The 17,081-nt window shown below is 43.7% G+C and overlaps 1 protein-coding gene across 1 annotated transcript in view; it reads left to right on the forward strand.

Moving 5' to 3' along the window:
• Ostm1 (osteoclastogenesis associated transmembrane protein 1) overlaps positions 1-6,331 on the forward strand; it is a 30,924-nt gene extending 24,593 nt beyond the window's left edge. The window contains exons 4-6 of the mRNA XM_057763346.1: positions 421-588; positions 2,426-2,591; positions 4,462-6,331. Coding sequence (XP_057619329.1) covers positions 421-588; positions 2,426-2,591; positions 4,462-4,517 — 390 coding nt within the window. The 3' untranslated portion in view covers positions 4,518-6,331. The remainder of the gene's footprint in view (positions 1-420; positions 589-2,425; positions 2,592-4,461) is intronic.
• The last annotated feature ends 10,750 nt before the right edge of the window (positions 6,332-17,081 follow it).

The following is a 17,081-nucleotide window of genomic DNA, read 5'->3' on the forward strand; positions in this document are numbered from 1 at the left end:
TACCCTAACCCCACCCCCACCCTAGCCATCAGCTGCGTTCATTGCCCAGTCTTATAACTTTGTGTTTTCTGTATGATTTCTTCCAGTAGTTTCAAAGTTTCAGGTCTTAAATTAAGGTTTTTGATCTGTTTTTCAGTTGATTTTTGCCAGGGTGAGGTCTGGGGATCTGGGTCCAGTCCTGACACAGATATCCAGTTCCCTGTTCCATTTGTTAAAGAGGCTCTTTCCCCGGGGTGCGCTGTCTCATCTGTCTGGTGGCTATGGCTGTGGGTTTGTTTCTGGGGTCAGGCTAGTACTTTAACACACCATATTGTCTTCTCTCTGGGCTTGGAGGGGGAAGGTGTCAGGCGGTTGACCTGCAGGGATGCCACGTCCAATATGTGCTGTGTGTCATACGCTTATCTACTTTTGTCATTTCAGGGGCGCACATACAATCTTCTCTCACCAAAAAATTACTCCGAAGTGTGTAAAAACTGCAATGATGCATACAAAAATCTGAGCACCCTTTATAATGAGCTGCAGAAAATGAACGGGCTTGAGAATAAGGCTGAACCGGGCACGCACTTGTGCATTGATGTGGAAGATGCAGTAAGTACCTACTCTGGCATGGCTCACGGTTTGCAGCTGTTGGGTGCGCTTTCAGTGTCCTCGTCTCTTTGGGGATGCGCTGGAATATGCACGGCATCTTCACCCAGAAGGAACTGCAGTAGTTACAAAGTAGTGAGGTTTTATGGATCTGTATCAAACCAGGATGGCCATTAACCAGGCTCCTCATGGATGAGTTAATTCGGCACGTTTTGATTTTAAAGTGGAAAGTGGATGTGAAAAAGAAAAAAGAAAAAGAGAATGGGTTTTAAGTGAAGGCGTATTCCATCAGTACTCTAAAATAACCAGACCAGCTCAAAACAACAGATATAATTTAATAATTGAAAAAACGAGAAACTCATGCTACCAGGGAAGGTCCGAAGTCCAAATGAGTCAGGCCATCACCTCGCACAGAGAGCACATGCACCTATCTACCACCCCACTTTATCTACCTGGCTCCAGGTGGCCACACCCAAGCCAGATGTGATTGGCTGAGCTTCCCCATTAGTGGGTGTGGTTTTCAGGGGCGTGGCACTCTTGTCCAGTGGTGCTGGTTAAAGAGGTTTGACATTTTACCACCATGTTCTCAGAGATCTTAGTCACTTAATTGTTGTATTAACTTCTTTATATGTGTGATAACCTGAAAACATTTTCTCATGGCTGTCTCCTCACTGAAATAAAAGCCACATGAGGACAAGGACCAAGTGTCTGTTTCCCGGTTTTTGAGATAAGTTTCTCTGTGTGACAACAGTCCTGGTTGTGCTAGAACTCACTTTCGTAGAACGGACTGGCTTCGAACTCACAGAAATCACCTGCCTCTGCCTCCCAAGGGATTGAAGGCGTGCACCACCACTGCCCGGTTTGACTTAGCGTTTCTTAATTCATCATTTAGTAGGTAGGACAAAGAACAGGAGAGGGAGGGAGGGAGGGAGGGAGGGAGGGAGGGAGGGAGGGAGGGAGGGAGGGAGGGAGGGAGGGAGGGAGGGAGGGAGGGAGGGAGGGAGGGAGGGACGTGGTGCACACTTTGTTTTAAAAGGAAGTCTTACTATGAAGCCTAGGCCAGCTTTGAACTTGAAGTGATCCTCCTGCCTCATCTCCTTAGTACTGGAATTACAGGCACGTGCCACTGTGCCCAAAATGGCGTTTAGTGCTGCTTTTGTTAATAGTGTTGGTAGAGCAAATGTTGGGGGTTGGGGAAGCTTTTCTCCACTGTATACCTTGTCTTTTCACACATCACCACTAGGTGGCAGTCGTGCCACCTAGGCTATAAGATGCGTGAGAATTGGTTATTTGGGAAAACAAATCTTTGGCTCAAAGTAGAAAACTCAAGGTCAAAATAGCTGAACTTACTTGTTAAGAATAAGTGTGAATATCAAACCAACTTAGAACAGTAGTGCTGAGGATAGCAAAAACCACTTAGCGTGGCTGCTCCTAATAGGACTTTGATCTTACATCTCTGTCCTAGAATTGTACTTGGTTAATGGCAGGCTCTCAGGAGTAAATAAACCTTAAACAAGGAAACAGAATCTTAACTCTATTTTTATAGCTATACATTCTCTGGGAGATAAAATGGTTCACATTCTAGCATTTCTTGGTGATTATTATATGTTTAGAATATTACGTTTTGTGTGGTTATAAATTTATACAGTGACTAATTATAAACCAGCTTCTTTCCCTGGCAGAAAAAATATTTACAACTATCAGTAGATTTTTAAGGCTGTTCTAAAAGATTTTATATATATATATATATATATATATATATATATACACATACATATATATATATATACACTAAAGACAAGTGTGATATCAGATAATACTATAATGTGCATTTTTCCAGATGAATATCACCCGAAAGCTCTGGAGTCGGACCTTCAACTGTTCGGTCACCTGCAGTGACACGGTCTCTGTAGTCGCTGTTTCTGTGTTCATCCTCTTTCTGCCCGTTGTCTTCTACCTTAGTAGCTTCCTTCACTCGGAACAAAAGAAACGCAAACTCATTCTACGTAAGTTCCTCGTTATAGTCTTTCTTCTGTTTAGTTAATGGCCTCTGTGAGAAGATTTGGGGGTTGAGGAGTTGGGAGGACAGTGTTAAACCACTGGCCTGCATGCCCAAGCCGCTCAACATTCAGCCCCGTACAGTAGGAAGAAATATGTAGGTCTGTTTTAGAAAGAGTATGGCGTGCACCTTTGCCTGTCAAGCCTTCTTCCTTGCCCCATGCGTTCTTTTTTTAATGGCATTCAGTCAGTGAGCTGGTGTGAGCTGAATAATGCAGGCTGCTTAACTTTCATTTACTTGTTCTGCCTGATGGATTCGTCTTCCTTGATTGGATTGTGAAGCTCGTCAGAAGAATTTTTTTCTTGTTTATCATCGTCTTACCAGAACCTAGGAAGTGCCTAGCCACAGCGAGTGCTCATGAGCATTTGTTGAACAAAATAATAATGTAGTCTATTTAATATTAGATTCGCTCCTCAGAATACTATTCCTGTGAAAATTCTTATGGGAAAAATACTGGATCAAATAATGTCAGGCAATTCTGCCTTGAGGAGGCAGAAGCAGGTGGATCGTTGTATTCTAAGCCAGTCTAGGCTACAGAGCAGTTCTAAGCCAGCCACAGCTTTACAGTTCAACCCTATCTCAAAAACAAACATTAAATTAAAAAAAAAGCAAACAAACAACAAAAAACGAGAGAAAGGAAAAGGGGGTGGGAAAACCATGCCCGACAAATCCCCACAAGCGTGGGTGTGCAGAAGGAGCCCTCATGGACACTCCCTCTCCCTTTCCGCCTTTTGTTCTCCTTCCTCTTCGCTTTTCCCTTCCTCCCTCCATAAGCTGATGACGTGATGTTCCATGGTATGGTTGAGGGGACAGTTTTTATTGTAAACATGAAAGAGAACAGCCAGAAGCATCTGGAAGAGTCCAGAGCAGGAAAAGAAGGAAGCAGACATGACCAGGGCTGTGGGGGTGGGAATAGCAGGTGATAGAGAATCAAAAAACATAGTGAAGAGAAGCAGAGCAGATCAGGTTGGGGTAGGGGAAGAGCACCCAGGCTGACCTTGAACTCACGGTAGTCCCCATCTCAGCTTCCCACATGCTGGGATTGCAGGTCTGCCCCATGAGGTCTGTCTCATGTATTTCTCATTATGCTTCTGTTCAATAAGTGGTTACTCACTGTTGACCAAAACATACTGTAATGAAATTTGGTACTAAATACCCTTTACCACTGAGCTGGTTCCCTAGTCCCCCCAAAAAGTGGTTGCATGCACATCTGAGGGTTTCACTGTGTTGCAGAGGTTGACCTGGAACTTGCTATGTCGTCCTGGCTGGCTTTAAACCCACAATCCCCCAGTCTTAGTCTCCCGAGTGCCGGAATTACAGGCTCGTACCATGTTCCTTGCCTGAGGAAATGTTCCTTCTGCGTGTACTTCCCCTCTTCTTGTCTTGCCACATTGCACGGCTTACATTAGTATACGGTACTCCATAAGTGGGTGTCATCTCTTTCTAGATTTAGGAACAATTCCTCAGGCTTCATACTTAAATATATCTGCTGTATAGGCTTTGCAGACGTTTTTGTCTCCTAAGGGGTGTTTAGGGTCAGGTATCTAGCCTGGACTTTTACTGTTGCTCTTTATCTGCACGTTTAAGATCGCAGTGCTCAAGAGGGTATGGATGCCTGTTTTATTTGACACTGCTTTTAACCAAGTCATGGGTAATTTCTACTTAGCTTAATTTTATGCTGTTTATAAAGAAAAAAAAAACACGTTAGGTTTAATTCTAAAAAATTGGATCAAATCAGATTCAGTCAATAAATAGACACAGTGGTTTGCGCGTAGACCGTGAGAGTGCCTGGACTGACAGTGCTTGTGTCTCCTCAGCCAAACGTCTCAAGTCAAGTACCAGTTTTGCCAACATTCAAGAAAATTCCACCTGAAACCTGCAAAGCGTGGACTCGACCTCACATGGCGTGAGTGGGTGGTTGGACCACCGTGTGGTCAGGAGACGATGAGCGAGGATCTGACACAGCACCTTCTTATGAAATGTCAGCGCTACATATTTATAATTTATTCTGAATGACAGTTTTCACATTTCCCTTCCCTGCCCATCCTTTTGTAAAGATTTCTGTATTTTTAAGTTTCAGATACAGTAGTGTTACATATTCTAAGGTGTATGTGTTAGAGTAGCAGTGAGGACTTTGTTTTTGCGGGTGTATGACTACTTGGCACTCCTGATATCTCCTCATTGACACTTCAAAGTCCACAGAACCCAGGCCGCTGGAGACTGCCATATACACATTAGCCACTATAGCCGACCCAAATGGCAGCCGGCCCAAGGAGTAACGTAAATGACTTCCCATTGCAGTATTATTGTGTATGTGTATGTATAAATATTTAATATATTATACATTGAAATAATGCACTCTCTAGTTTCCCTGGAGTCATTTTTGAAACCACTAATTATAAACCTCCTTAACAATTTTCAGGCATGATGAGCCAACATCGTACATTTGTCTTTGTTAAAAGATGTATGGTAACTGGTTTTCTTACTTGACTTTTATAAATAGTATTTTACATCTTATTTTTGCCTTTATTTCATAAGTAATTTAAAATCACTGGACTTCTCTATTAGCTTCAGGACAGGATGGGTTTATTTTATGCCGTGGATTTACATTGTGAATTTCATTAAATTATTTGGCGACTTGTAACTTATTCTTTAAATGAAATGTAGTACAAGTGCATCACACTGTATTTAAGTTGTGTTTTTTAATGAAAATTTCATCTTGGAATATTTGGAGAGTTGGGGAGAGGTGAAGGAGGAATACTGGAGCCTAAAGTTGAAGGAGCGGACAGGGAGGAGGGGTGCTCACTGAGCAGGCACTGTATAGTTTATAGGGGAGGTGAGCTGGGTGAGTCTCACACCGGAAGCTCTTCAGCCAAGGTGATGTCCCCTCCGATTACGTAAAGGATGAAAGCGATATGACGGAAATGAAATCACATGTTTCCCTCTCAGGAAACAAGGTCTACTTCGGAATATTTCCATCAACCTTTCAAACAATGTTTTGTTTCAGTATCATTCAGTTTTATTTCTTGGGATATAAGAGTTGATGATCTTGCTTGTTAATTCTGTTTCTGGGTGGGGACAGGTTGTAAATTTGGAGGCTCCCCTGGCTGACTGCTGAGTCTGAAGGCCCTTCCAGACTGTAATGCACTCTAGGAGGAGAAGGGAGTGTTTCGTGGATTCTGTTTTACGGCACATGCCGCGTGTGAGAGCAGGCTCATCCTCGGGTGTGACAATCAGATGATGCTGTCCCAGCTTTCTCACCCGCTGGGACCCGCTCCAGTGTGCTGCTGCGGTTTGCTGTGCTGTCACTGTTCCTGCTGCTGTTACTAAGGATGCTGTCTGGAATGGAAGCCCGTGGCTGAGGGCCATTGAAGGCAATCTTCATTAATGCAGACAAAACCAGTTTACGTGTTAGCAAGGTGACACATTTGAAGGGTGTGTAGTGGCTCCTTGAGCCCCCTTCATTCCTGTGTGCAAACCGTTGCTTTTGGATAAAAAGCTGACGAGCATTTCAGCAAGGTCCTCGCTCCCTATAAGTTGCATCAGAAATAGATTTGAAAAACATATGCTAAGTGTTCTGCAGAAGTGCATAAGAATTTCATCTGATGGTCGTGAAAAATGTACACACAGGGCTATGTATGTGACGAGAAAACCTTTTTCCTTATGCTTTACAATAAAGGAAATGCCAAGGAAATTGTAGTGCTGTAATTGATTTTTATTCTCTTAATTTATTATTATTTATTATTTATTTTCTCTCACTATGTAGCCCTGCCTGTTGTCGTGGAACTCACTCTGTAGACCAGGCTGGCCTTGAACTCACAGGGATCCACCTGCCTCTGCCTCCCAAGTGCTGGGATTAAAGGCGTGCGCCACTACAAATGACTGTAATTGAATTCTTAATTTATTTAAATGACTTGAGATATGACATCACTCTTTAGCTTTTCTAGCTTTGAGAGTTTTGTTACTTATCTAATTAATGCTTTTAAATACTTGGAATTTTTGGTGCTGGATTTGGGAGGTAAAATAATGTTTTTCAGAGTCTAACACACATTATCTCAAAGTCAGTGTAGTGGCAGATGAAGATTGAGCTGGAGGCCGTGTGTGTGCTAAGCAGGTGCTCTTCCCTAAGCTGCACTCCAGCCTGGAGCACAACTCTAAGCAAGTGAATAACCCAAGGATTTAGTTGGTAAATGTTACTATTGTTATAGCCAGTATTTTCTCGTGTTTCTTGGAAGTGCTATACTTTAATTTTTTATTCTTAATATACTTTTTTAAAAAAAAATCTGTTTTGGGGGGTTGGGTGGGACACATGGCACACATGCATGAAGGCTAGAGGACACCTGGTATGTTTTCTCCCACCATGTGGGTCTTGAGGATTGGAGTCAGGGCATCGGGTATGGTGGCAGTGCCTTTGCCTGCTGAGCCATCTTGCTGGCCCTAATAGACAGCTTTAAACTGAGGCTTTCTTTTCTTTTTTTGTTTTTTCTTTTTGACTTAATAAATGGATGACTTTATTAAGAGAAGACACGATAGGTATTTACCTCAAGTCACCCACAAAAACAAAGCACACAATATTTTAGTTTAAAAATTATTGATCACACCAATGCTAAACCTGATGTTCAGGTGTAAACTAAGGCTTTCATATATGCTTATAATTTGCTTTGATCAAATCCACCCCCTATTAACTCTCCTGCATCCTCCCCCACTTTTCCTCCCCACTTCATTGCCCTCCCCCACCCTCTGAAACCCAGGGAGTCCATGTCCTGCTGCCAGGATGTGCGTGGGTGCAGGACCATCTACTGGAACATGGGTAGCCATGCTGGCCCTTACAGGGGTGTTGAACATTTAACACAGGTCCTTCACTTTAGAGCTAGGTTTTATAGTCACTGAACCATCTTCCACGTCCTGCTTCATATTTCTTTAAAGAGAAAGACAAAGAATTTAGGGCTGGAGATGTGGCTCAGTGGTTATGACTGCTTGTTGCTCTTGCAGAGGACTGAGGGTCAGTTCCCAGCAGCCACATGGTGGCTCATGGCCGTCTGTCATACACTTCTAACGGACTGGATGCCCTCTACTAACCTCAGCTGGCTCCAAATGTACATATGGTGCACATAAATACATACAGGTAAACATATACATACAGCAATCTGCTTAAGAGTTTACTTTCAGGGTCTGGAGAGATGGCTCAGAAGTTAAGAGCATTGCTAGCTCTTCCAAAGGTCCTGAGTTCAATTCCCAGCAACCACATGGTGGCTCACAACCATCTGTAATGGTGTCTGGTGCCCTCTTCTGGCCTGCTGGCATACACACAGACAGAATATTGTATACATAATAAATAAAATAAATAAATATTTTTTTAAAAAGTTTACTTTCATTATTTTTAGTAACATATATGTTTGCGTATCTGCATGTGGACATGTGCATATGAGCATAGGTGCCTAAGGAGGTCAAAGTCATTAGATCCCTGGAGCTGCTCAATATGGGTGTCAGGAACCAAATTCAGTCTTGAATAATCAGTAAATGCAGTTAACTGCGGAGTCATCTCTCCAACCCCACTTCCTCCCTTATATTTCTTAAGGATGCAAATTGCCATATAGGGGGGCAAGAACTTTGAAATCACACACTCCTACATTTCCCCTTATTTAGACAAACAGCTTAAGTCTGAGCCTCAGTTTCCACATCTGTGAAATGGGAGATAATGCTGCAGGTGGTGCACACCTTTAATCCCAGCTCTTGGGAGGCAGAGTCAGGAGGATCTCTGTGAGTTCTAGGCCAGCCTGCCTGGTCTATATAGTGAGCTCCAGGACAGCCAGGGCTACGTAGTGAGAATCTGTCTTAAAGAAATGAGAAGTAATGACAAAGATTATTGTGAACATTGAATAAGATGAAATATACAAATACTAAGCAAGCACCTAATAGTGCTCAGTAGTGCTCCAAAGCACTTGCCCGTGGTTTCCCGTGGGGAACACTCTATGCACAAATTGCACACACAATTGGGCTTTTTCTTTCTCCTCTTGTTTGAGACAGTGTCTCACAATGCAGCCTCAACACAGACCGGACCCATTTGCCTCTGCCTCCTGCAAGCTGTGCTTTGACTCTTGACATGTGCCTGCCAGGTTGCTCCCCAGAGTCTTTATCTTTGTGATTGCATTGTCTTCTGGCTACATAGTAACGTCTTCCACTTTGGGGACTTCATCTCCTTTGTCTCTTGTGCCCTCAGTTTCATGAATGGGTTTGGAGTCAGTGTAATGGTTATTTGATGGAAGATGACAAAGTATCATTGCTCACATGTATTGAGCCATGCTGTGAAATATCTCTGTAGCAGGTCCATGTGAAACTGGTTCTCAACCTTCCTAATGCTGTGACCCTTTAGTACAGTTCTCCATGTTGTGGTGACCCCCAAACATAAAGTTATTTCACTGATACTTCATAACTGTAATTTTGCTACTGTTATGAATCATAATACAAATATCTAATATGTGGGATCGCTGATATTCAACCACAAAGGGGTCAAGACCCACAGGTTGAGAATGACTGATGTCAAAGGATGTTTAGGGTCCTTGAGTGAGTCCTTCAGCTGCTGTGGAAAGTGTAAATGGCAGAAGCGTAGCTTTGCAGTGGGTAGTGGGATAGGCTACCTTGCATTAAGGAAACTTCCCCTTTGGGACCAAAAAATCAGGGCTTCAGCAAGTGCCAGGTAGCATGTGTTGTTGCCCTTAAACCTAGCATCCTAAGTCAGGCACCATCCTTCTCAGTCCCAGCACCTGATCGCTGCTAAGCGAGTATTGATTAGATCCAACTGTTGAAAAATGCCAAATTCTAGCAGACGGTTAGGAAAATATCAACATGATGCCCAGAGCTGGTTTAATTCATCTTTCCGCTTCAGTAATCCCACACATTACTTACTTATTTGCTGTAATGAACATGCCATTCATCTGAAATGAGATTAACTGCTTAAACCTCAGCATCGCAGGCAGAGAACACTAATGCCGCTTTGTGTTTCGTTGGAAGCTGCAGCAGTTAAATGATATCGCCTTGTCACATCTTCCATTGTAATCAAGGCGGTTTCACTCGGGATTAGCGCTCCGCATCTGATTCTCCTGAAGGCACACCTGAAACAGCCAATTTATGTCTCGGGTGCAGCCGGGAAGCCCTAGCTACCCCAGAACAGAGCCCATTGACCCCAGCCACTCTCAAACTGTGATGCTCTTTGTGGGCCCTTCTCTGCTCTAGTGCTGATGGGAGATTTGCCCACCATGCAGCCGAGGGGAGGACTTGGGTATACATCTGGACAGTAGCACTGTGATGCCCCAGATGAAGCAGGGCCCAGAAAATCAACACAAGCCCCCATACCTGTTCTCTTCACCAACGTCAAGGTCCTCGTCTCCAGTGCAGCTCTCTGGACTGGTCCAGAACCACTCTTCTTCCTTCTTCGAATTCTGATTCTGATCAGACTTCCCTCTCAGTTCATTTAAGATTGGTTATTTACCGGTTTACATGATTTTTAGTGTTCTACATGGACAGTTCGACTACAAGCTCTCAGAAATCATGGGCAAACAATGCATGGTCCTGTGGGCCTTGTCTGAGGAAGCACCTCTGTGTGATCCATTACGACTCTTCCTGAGAGGGTCTGTAGTGGGAAAGCTGTTCCGGTTGCATGGAAGGCGTTCCTGTCCCAGAGATGCTGTCTCTCCTAAGGAGCATGTTTTGTCCTTGTGGTTCATAGCATTCAGGACCACACATCAGCAGATGTGTTCATGCACTTGTTGATTTATTTCAATAAAACTTTATTAAATACCTACTCTGCGGGGAAGTCTGTCAAGAGTAAACTGTGAAGCTCCTCGTTGACCATTTTGGCAGACATGAAGCAAAGCAGGGCTGTAGAGATGGCTCAGAGGTTAAGAGCACTGTCTGCTTTTACAGAGGAGCTGGGTTCAGTTCCCAGCACCCACATAGTGGCTTATAACCATTGGTAACTTGAGTTCCAAGAACTTTGATACCCCTTTCTGGCCTTTGTGGGCTCCTGCACACACATGGTGAACGTGCATACGCACAGGCCAACACTCATGCACATGAAATAAAAGCAGTAACATTTGGGGTTGGAGAAATGTCTGGAAGTTAAGAGCACTGGCTCTTCTTACAGAGGACCTGGGTTTGATTCCCAGTACCCACCTGGTGTACAGAAATACACGTAAAAAAAGCATAACATAAAATTAAAATAATGACAATAACTTGGGAGAAATGAAGCAAAGTTTAGAAGCACCTAAGGAAGGGCTGTACTTTCTTACTCTGTCCTTTGAACCCAGCTGTGGAGAAGCAGCTTCAGTTGACCTGACTTCCTTGTGGGCTTTTATCTAACAGCTCCCTGGTGGGCTTTCTCATTCACAGCTTCTCAGTCACACTGTACTCTGCTTTTCCAGCCGGGAGATTAAGCTGTAGGATTTTGCTGTGGAAAACCAGTTTGTTCCGGTCTCCACAAGGCAGGTACCCTTGCCAGGATGGATGGAGTCCAGGTGCGCACATCTAGCTAAGGTTGAGTTTGGGCTGGGACTCTCTCAGTGGGTGAGGAGTGAAGAGGGGGACACTGGCATTACCATTTCTGCTTAGGGAGCTGAATGACTTGGCAAAGCAAGGACACTTGCCTTCGGTGCCACACCTCGGCAAGACTGGCTTCAAATGGTAGGTTGTGTCTGCCTCCTGCAGGATGACTTGAGGCTAGCATTGGAAGAGATTCCTCCTGAGCCGGACCTCTTGAGAAACCCGAGTCACACTTTGGATAGTTGTGAACTCAGTAGTGAGGATGCCATGTCCTTGCTGCCTTCACTTGTCTGCTAGACTTAGAGAACATACTAGAATGATGTCCATATCATGTCAGGAAGAGAGACATTGCACACACATTTTTCCAGTCCAGTTTTTCATGTGTAGAAACGTTGATGGTGACAATGACTTATCTAAGTGGTGGGACATCAGCGGCAAAGCCACACAAGGCCCAAGCTAGGCCTCTCTTGTTCATGGTGACATTGCTCACCCTTTCTCCCTACACCTCTCTAATAAGCTATTCTGTCTCCCTTGACTGACTCAGCTCACTTAATTTTCTTTCTCTTAACAATTTCAAAAGCAAAACTTAACACCAATGAAGGAAACCAAAGAACAAAATAAGAAAGTGCACTTGTTTTTCCAACACTCACCTAAACTTTTTACATTTTGTTTTGGTTTGGTTTTTGGTTTTCTTGGAAACAGGATCTCACTGGGTAACCTTTGGCTAGCCTGGAATTCAGAATATAGACGAAGCTGGCCTTGAATTCATAGAGATCCACCTGCTTCTGCCTCCAGAGTGCTGGGATTAGAGTGTGTACCACCATACCCAGGCCTTCTCCTAAACACGTGATTTGTCCATAGTTCACTAATAAATATGCATTTCTTAAACCCTGTCTGTTCCCACTTCATTGACTGAACTCGGAGAAGTTTATTAAGCCCTTTTCCGAGAGGAAGAACACTGGCAACTTGCTGCTTGTGTTTTTTCTTTTTCATTCCTTTTCTTCTTACTTTTTGTTGTTGTTGTTGTTCAGACTTGTTTTGCTTACAAGTGGCAGAAACCCAACTCAGACTAGCTTGATTACAAAGGAGCTGCATTGGGAAGTCTGAGAATTTATCCAGTTTCTAGATTTTCAGACTGGGCCTCTTATCTGCCTACTTGTCTGCATTGCATCTGTTGTTTCCTACACAGCCCTACTTCTGAGTGACTGGGACTTACCCCACCTATAGGCACACTCTCTCTCCATGCTATACCAACAATGGCCGACCTGGCCATGGTGGTGCACTCCTTTAAATATGGTGGAGGTAGTTCACCACAGGTTCTAGGACTGCCAGTGGGAGCCATCCTCACCATCTCAACTCTGGGTAGCACAGTGCAGCATATAAACCCTTTTTATCTGAGTAAAAGCTAAATCTGCCATGCAGCACACTGTGCAGCTTGGAAATATCTCTGTGTATGGCAGTGGGAATCTGCCATGCTCTCCTACTTGTGTACTCCTAGCAGACTCGATCCCGCCAACTGCCCAGGCGGTGAGTGTTGGGCCTGGGCATGGTCTCAGCTACTTTCTTCCCAACTCTGAGTGGGCACATAAGCATCTGGACATGAAGTGGGTGGTGGGCATCAACCCCAAAAAAGAACCAGAGTTCATGGCAGCACAGACCAGGAAGCTGACATTTTAAAACAGTGTGGGTTTTTTTTTTTTTTTTTGCTACTGCTGAATCAGGAAGACCTCTCTTAAAGGAGCTGCAGCATGCTACCAGCAAGCAGAGATCATTCCAGAAAAAAATAAATCTAGCTAAACTTTGTTTTTTAGTGTCTAGAATTCCTTTCCAAGCTTTCCCAGGTTTTACATGGATTTGGTCAACCATGTTGGCATGCCAACTTGTAATAAGGCTGCCTGTTTGTTCCCAGATGTTTAGCCCTGAAATAACCACATGAAAACTATATTATTTGCAATACTGTTTGGCCAGTAGCTAAAGCATATTTCTGGCTTACTCTTATATCTTAAATTAACCATTTCCATTCATCTGTATATCACCATGAGGCTGTGGCTTACCGGTAAAGTTTCAGCATGTTTGTCTCTGGTGGCAGCTCCATGGCTTCTCCCTGACTCTGCCTCCTTTCTTCCAGCATTCAGTTTAGTTTTCCCTGCTCAGCTCTACTCTACCCTATCACAGACCCAAGACAGTTTCTTTATTAACCAATGCTATTCACAGCATACAGAGGGGAATCCCACATCAAAGTGAGACTTGTCTAAAAAATAAATAAATAAATAAATAAATAAATAAATAAATAAATAAATAAAAAAGGACCTCCACGGTTTGAGAAAGCCTCAGAGGTTAAAAGCACCCACTTCCAGCCCCAAGGTATCTGGGAACCGGGAACTGGTGTCCTCTTCTGGCCTCCATGGGCATCTGCATGCATACCATGTATATAGGCAAAACACTCTTACACATATAATAAAAAATAAATAAAACCTTCGAGAGAGAAGGAGCCTACTAGCACTTTCTATTTCTTTTCCACAAAACCCTGCTAACGTCCCATGTAAATCATTAAGAAAAATTAAAAGCACAATATAGGGGATGTGGCCTCGACCTGAGTTCTCTAAACCACAGTGAATCTCACTGTACAGATTTGTAGCTTCGCATTGCTTTGACATTTTTAAGCCGCCCCAAGACGGAATCTGGTTTCAGAGAGGTCTGGGGCCATAGTCATATCTTTAAGCTAGACAACCTGCCTGTACATCACGTGGCTCTAGTGAGCCGAGACCCTAGCTTCACTCAGCACACTCCGGAAGTTCCCGGGAAGTTCACAACCTCCTGCTCCTGAACTTTCCCCTGTTCTCCGATTTTGGCTTTAAAGAAATCCCTCCAGGGGAGGAAACTAAAACAACGTATTTGATACTCCTGTGGTGTTCACTCCCTCTCACTCTTTGATTCCAGTTTATCCCTTAAATTCCATCTCTTTCAGCCACTGCAGAAATAATCCTACCCAATTCAGATCATGCCAAAGCCCTGGTTCTAGATAATGGCCTCTCATTTGCTTACTGAAGAAGAAATATCATTTGTCCCCTAAGACAAGACAGGCCTTGGCACTGCAGCAGTGACCCTGACGGAAGTGGTCCTGGCCTTACAGACCTTTTATCTAGTGATAATTACAGTGGGGGCAGGCAGATAAGCACCCAGGTAGGATCCAGGCTGAAAATCGATTACCAATATAACTGGTCAGCATGGAACTTGATCCCATGTTGGCAATTACATTTTATTTAAAATTTGAATTCCATATTCCTTTAAATAGAGTGATTATTTTCTTTTGTGTATGATTATGTATGTATGTCTATGATTATGTCTATGTATATGATTCTGAAATTCCATGAAAAGCCAGGTTGACTACAGAAGTATAAAAGTTTCACTCCAAGTTAGCCAATCATGCAGATAATATACCCTAGTTTCCTTGGTGGCTGCATAGTACAATTTGCCATAAAAAAGGTGGCAACCAAGAGAAATCTCCATAGGACTGCTGTGGAATAATCCTTCTGTACACTGCGAAAATGTGTTGCTCTCACTGCTAATAGAAAACTGATTGGCTAATAACTAGACAGAATTGTGGGGGCAGAGAGAATGCTGGGAAGAACGGTGGAGTTGGAGGAGTCATCAACCAAACACAGAGAGGGAGCAGGAGGTGCAAGATGAAAGAGAGGTACTGCCATGTGGCAAAATGTTGATGAATATAAATGGTTTGATTTAGGTTGTAAGAGCTGGTTAGTAATAAGCCTGAGTTATCAGTTGAGCATATAATATATTTAATATATATAATATAATTAATATTAAGTCTCTGAGTTGGTTATTTGGGAACTGGTGGGCATGAAAGAAACGTCTGCCCACATTGTCCTGATGGAGTTATCAAAGTTTCAAGAGCTGTGAGAATACAAAGATGTGTGAAAAGATAATGCCAGATCAGAGAGATGACTGCCCAATGGGCTCAGGGACTGCTTCCTTGTCTGTCCAGATCAGAGAGATGACTGCCCAATGGGCTCAGGGACTGCTTCCTTGTCTGTGAATGTAGAGCCCCACTGGGTGCCACCATATATCTCCTAGGTCTTCCCAGGTTCCTTTCGTTTCTTGCCTTATCATAAATATTTTAGGTCCCCAATGGGTCCTTACAAAGTCATTGATGGGAAATGGCTGTGTTTTCTAAGCAGAGTGACTTTGCAGATACTCCGGCTTTCTCCTGGGGACAGCCTCTCCCTCCACTTCAGGGAAGCAGCTTTGTCTCTCTCCAAATCCTCGTGGAGATAGGTTTCTCATATTTTCTCCTAGGTATTACTGCAGTTCTTGGAAAATGTGGCTTTATGCTTACTCATTACATTTTTTTAATTAATTAATTTATTATTTATTAAAGATTTCTGCCTCCTCCCAGCCACCGCCTCCCATTTCCCTCCCCCTCCCCCGATCAAGTCCCCCTCCCTCATCAGCCCGAAGAGCAATCAGGGTTCCCTGCCCTGTGGGAAGTCCAAGGACCACCCACCTCCATCCAGGTCTAGTAAGGTGAGCATCCAAACTGCCTAGGCTCCCACAAAGCCAGTTCGTGCAGTGGGATCAAAAACCCATTGCCCTTGTTCTTGAGGTCTCAGTAGTCCTCATTGTCTGCTATGTTCAGCGAGTCCTGTTTTATCCCATGCTTTTTCAGACCCAGGCCAGCTGGCCTTGGTGAGTTCCAGATAGAACATCCCCATTGTCTCAGTGTGTGGGTGCACCCCTCGCGGTCCTGAGTTCCTTGCTCGTGCTCTCTCTCCTTCTGTTCCTGATTTGGACCTTGAGATTTCAGTCCAGTGCTCCAGTGTGGGTCTCTGTCTCTGACTCCTTTTCATCGCCTGATGAAGGTTAATATTCAGGAGGATGCCTATATGTTTTTCTTTGGGTTCACCTTCTTATTTAGCTTCTCTAGGATCACGAATTATAGTCTCAATGTCCTTTATTTATGGCTAGAAACCAAATATGAGTGAGCACATCTTTGAAGAAAGAAATTGAAGAGGACACCAGAAAATGGAAGGATCTCCCTTGCTCATGGATTGGGAGGATCAACATAGTAAAAAATGGCAATTCTACCAAAAGCAATCTATAGATTCAATGCAATCCCCATCAAAATTCTTCACAGATCTGGAGAAGACAATAATCAGCTTTATATGGAAAAACAAAAAACCCAGGATAGCCAAAATAATCTTATACAATAAAGGATCATTTGGAGGCATTACCATCCCTGACTTCAAACTCTATTACAGAACTACAGTATTGAAAACAGCTTGGTATTGGCATACTCATTACATTTTATGAACATAATTTTACTTGTCCCATTCCCCATTAGATTTCCTCTTCATAAACTCATGAATGTTTGAGGCAGTTAAAGAAACGAGACAGGGAGGCCAGGGGCCGCAGGCATGTGGACAGCCATCCCCTCCTTCCCACATGGAGCATCTACCAATGGCAGGTGTTGCTGGGAAGAGGACAAGCACACGGAACTGCAATGTTTTATTTCTTTTCTATTCCAGTAGAACAGTGATGGGACCATAAGGATTTCAGATTGACTGACTGACTGATTCATTGATTGATTGGAACAAGGTCTTGCTTTAGCCCAGACAATAGCAGCAACCTTCCTGATTCTGCCTCTCAGAAACTGGGATTACAGGATGAAGCCTCCACTCCCGCTTCTCTGGTGGTCTTCCTTGGGATCTGGGTGTGGTCTGAGTCCTGAGCCTCTCTCTGAGGACAGCTCAGCGGCAAGAGAGACAGAAGTCAGACAGAAAAGCCCTGCCTGATGTGAGCTGCCGGATGCCAGCAGCAGCTGACCTGCCAAAGGCGCTCCTGTTTCAGTTTCTACTGCCCAGCAAGATCTCGACTAGGT

This window comes from Chionomys nivalis, chromosome 2 (genome assembly GCF_950005125.1).
Source record: "Chionomys nivalis chromosome 2, mChiNiv1.1, whole genome shotgun sequence".
Classification (NCBI taxonomy): Eukaryota; Metazoa; Chordata; class Mammalia; order Rodentia; family Cricetidae; genus Chionomys; species Chionomys nivalis.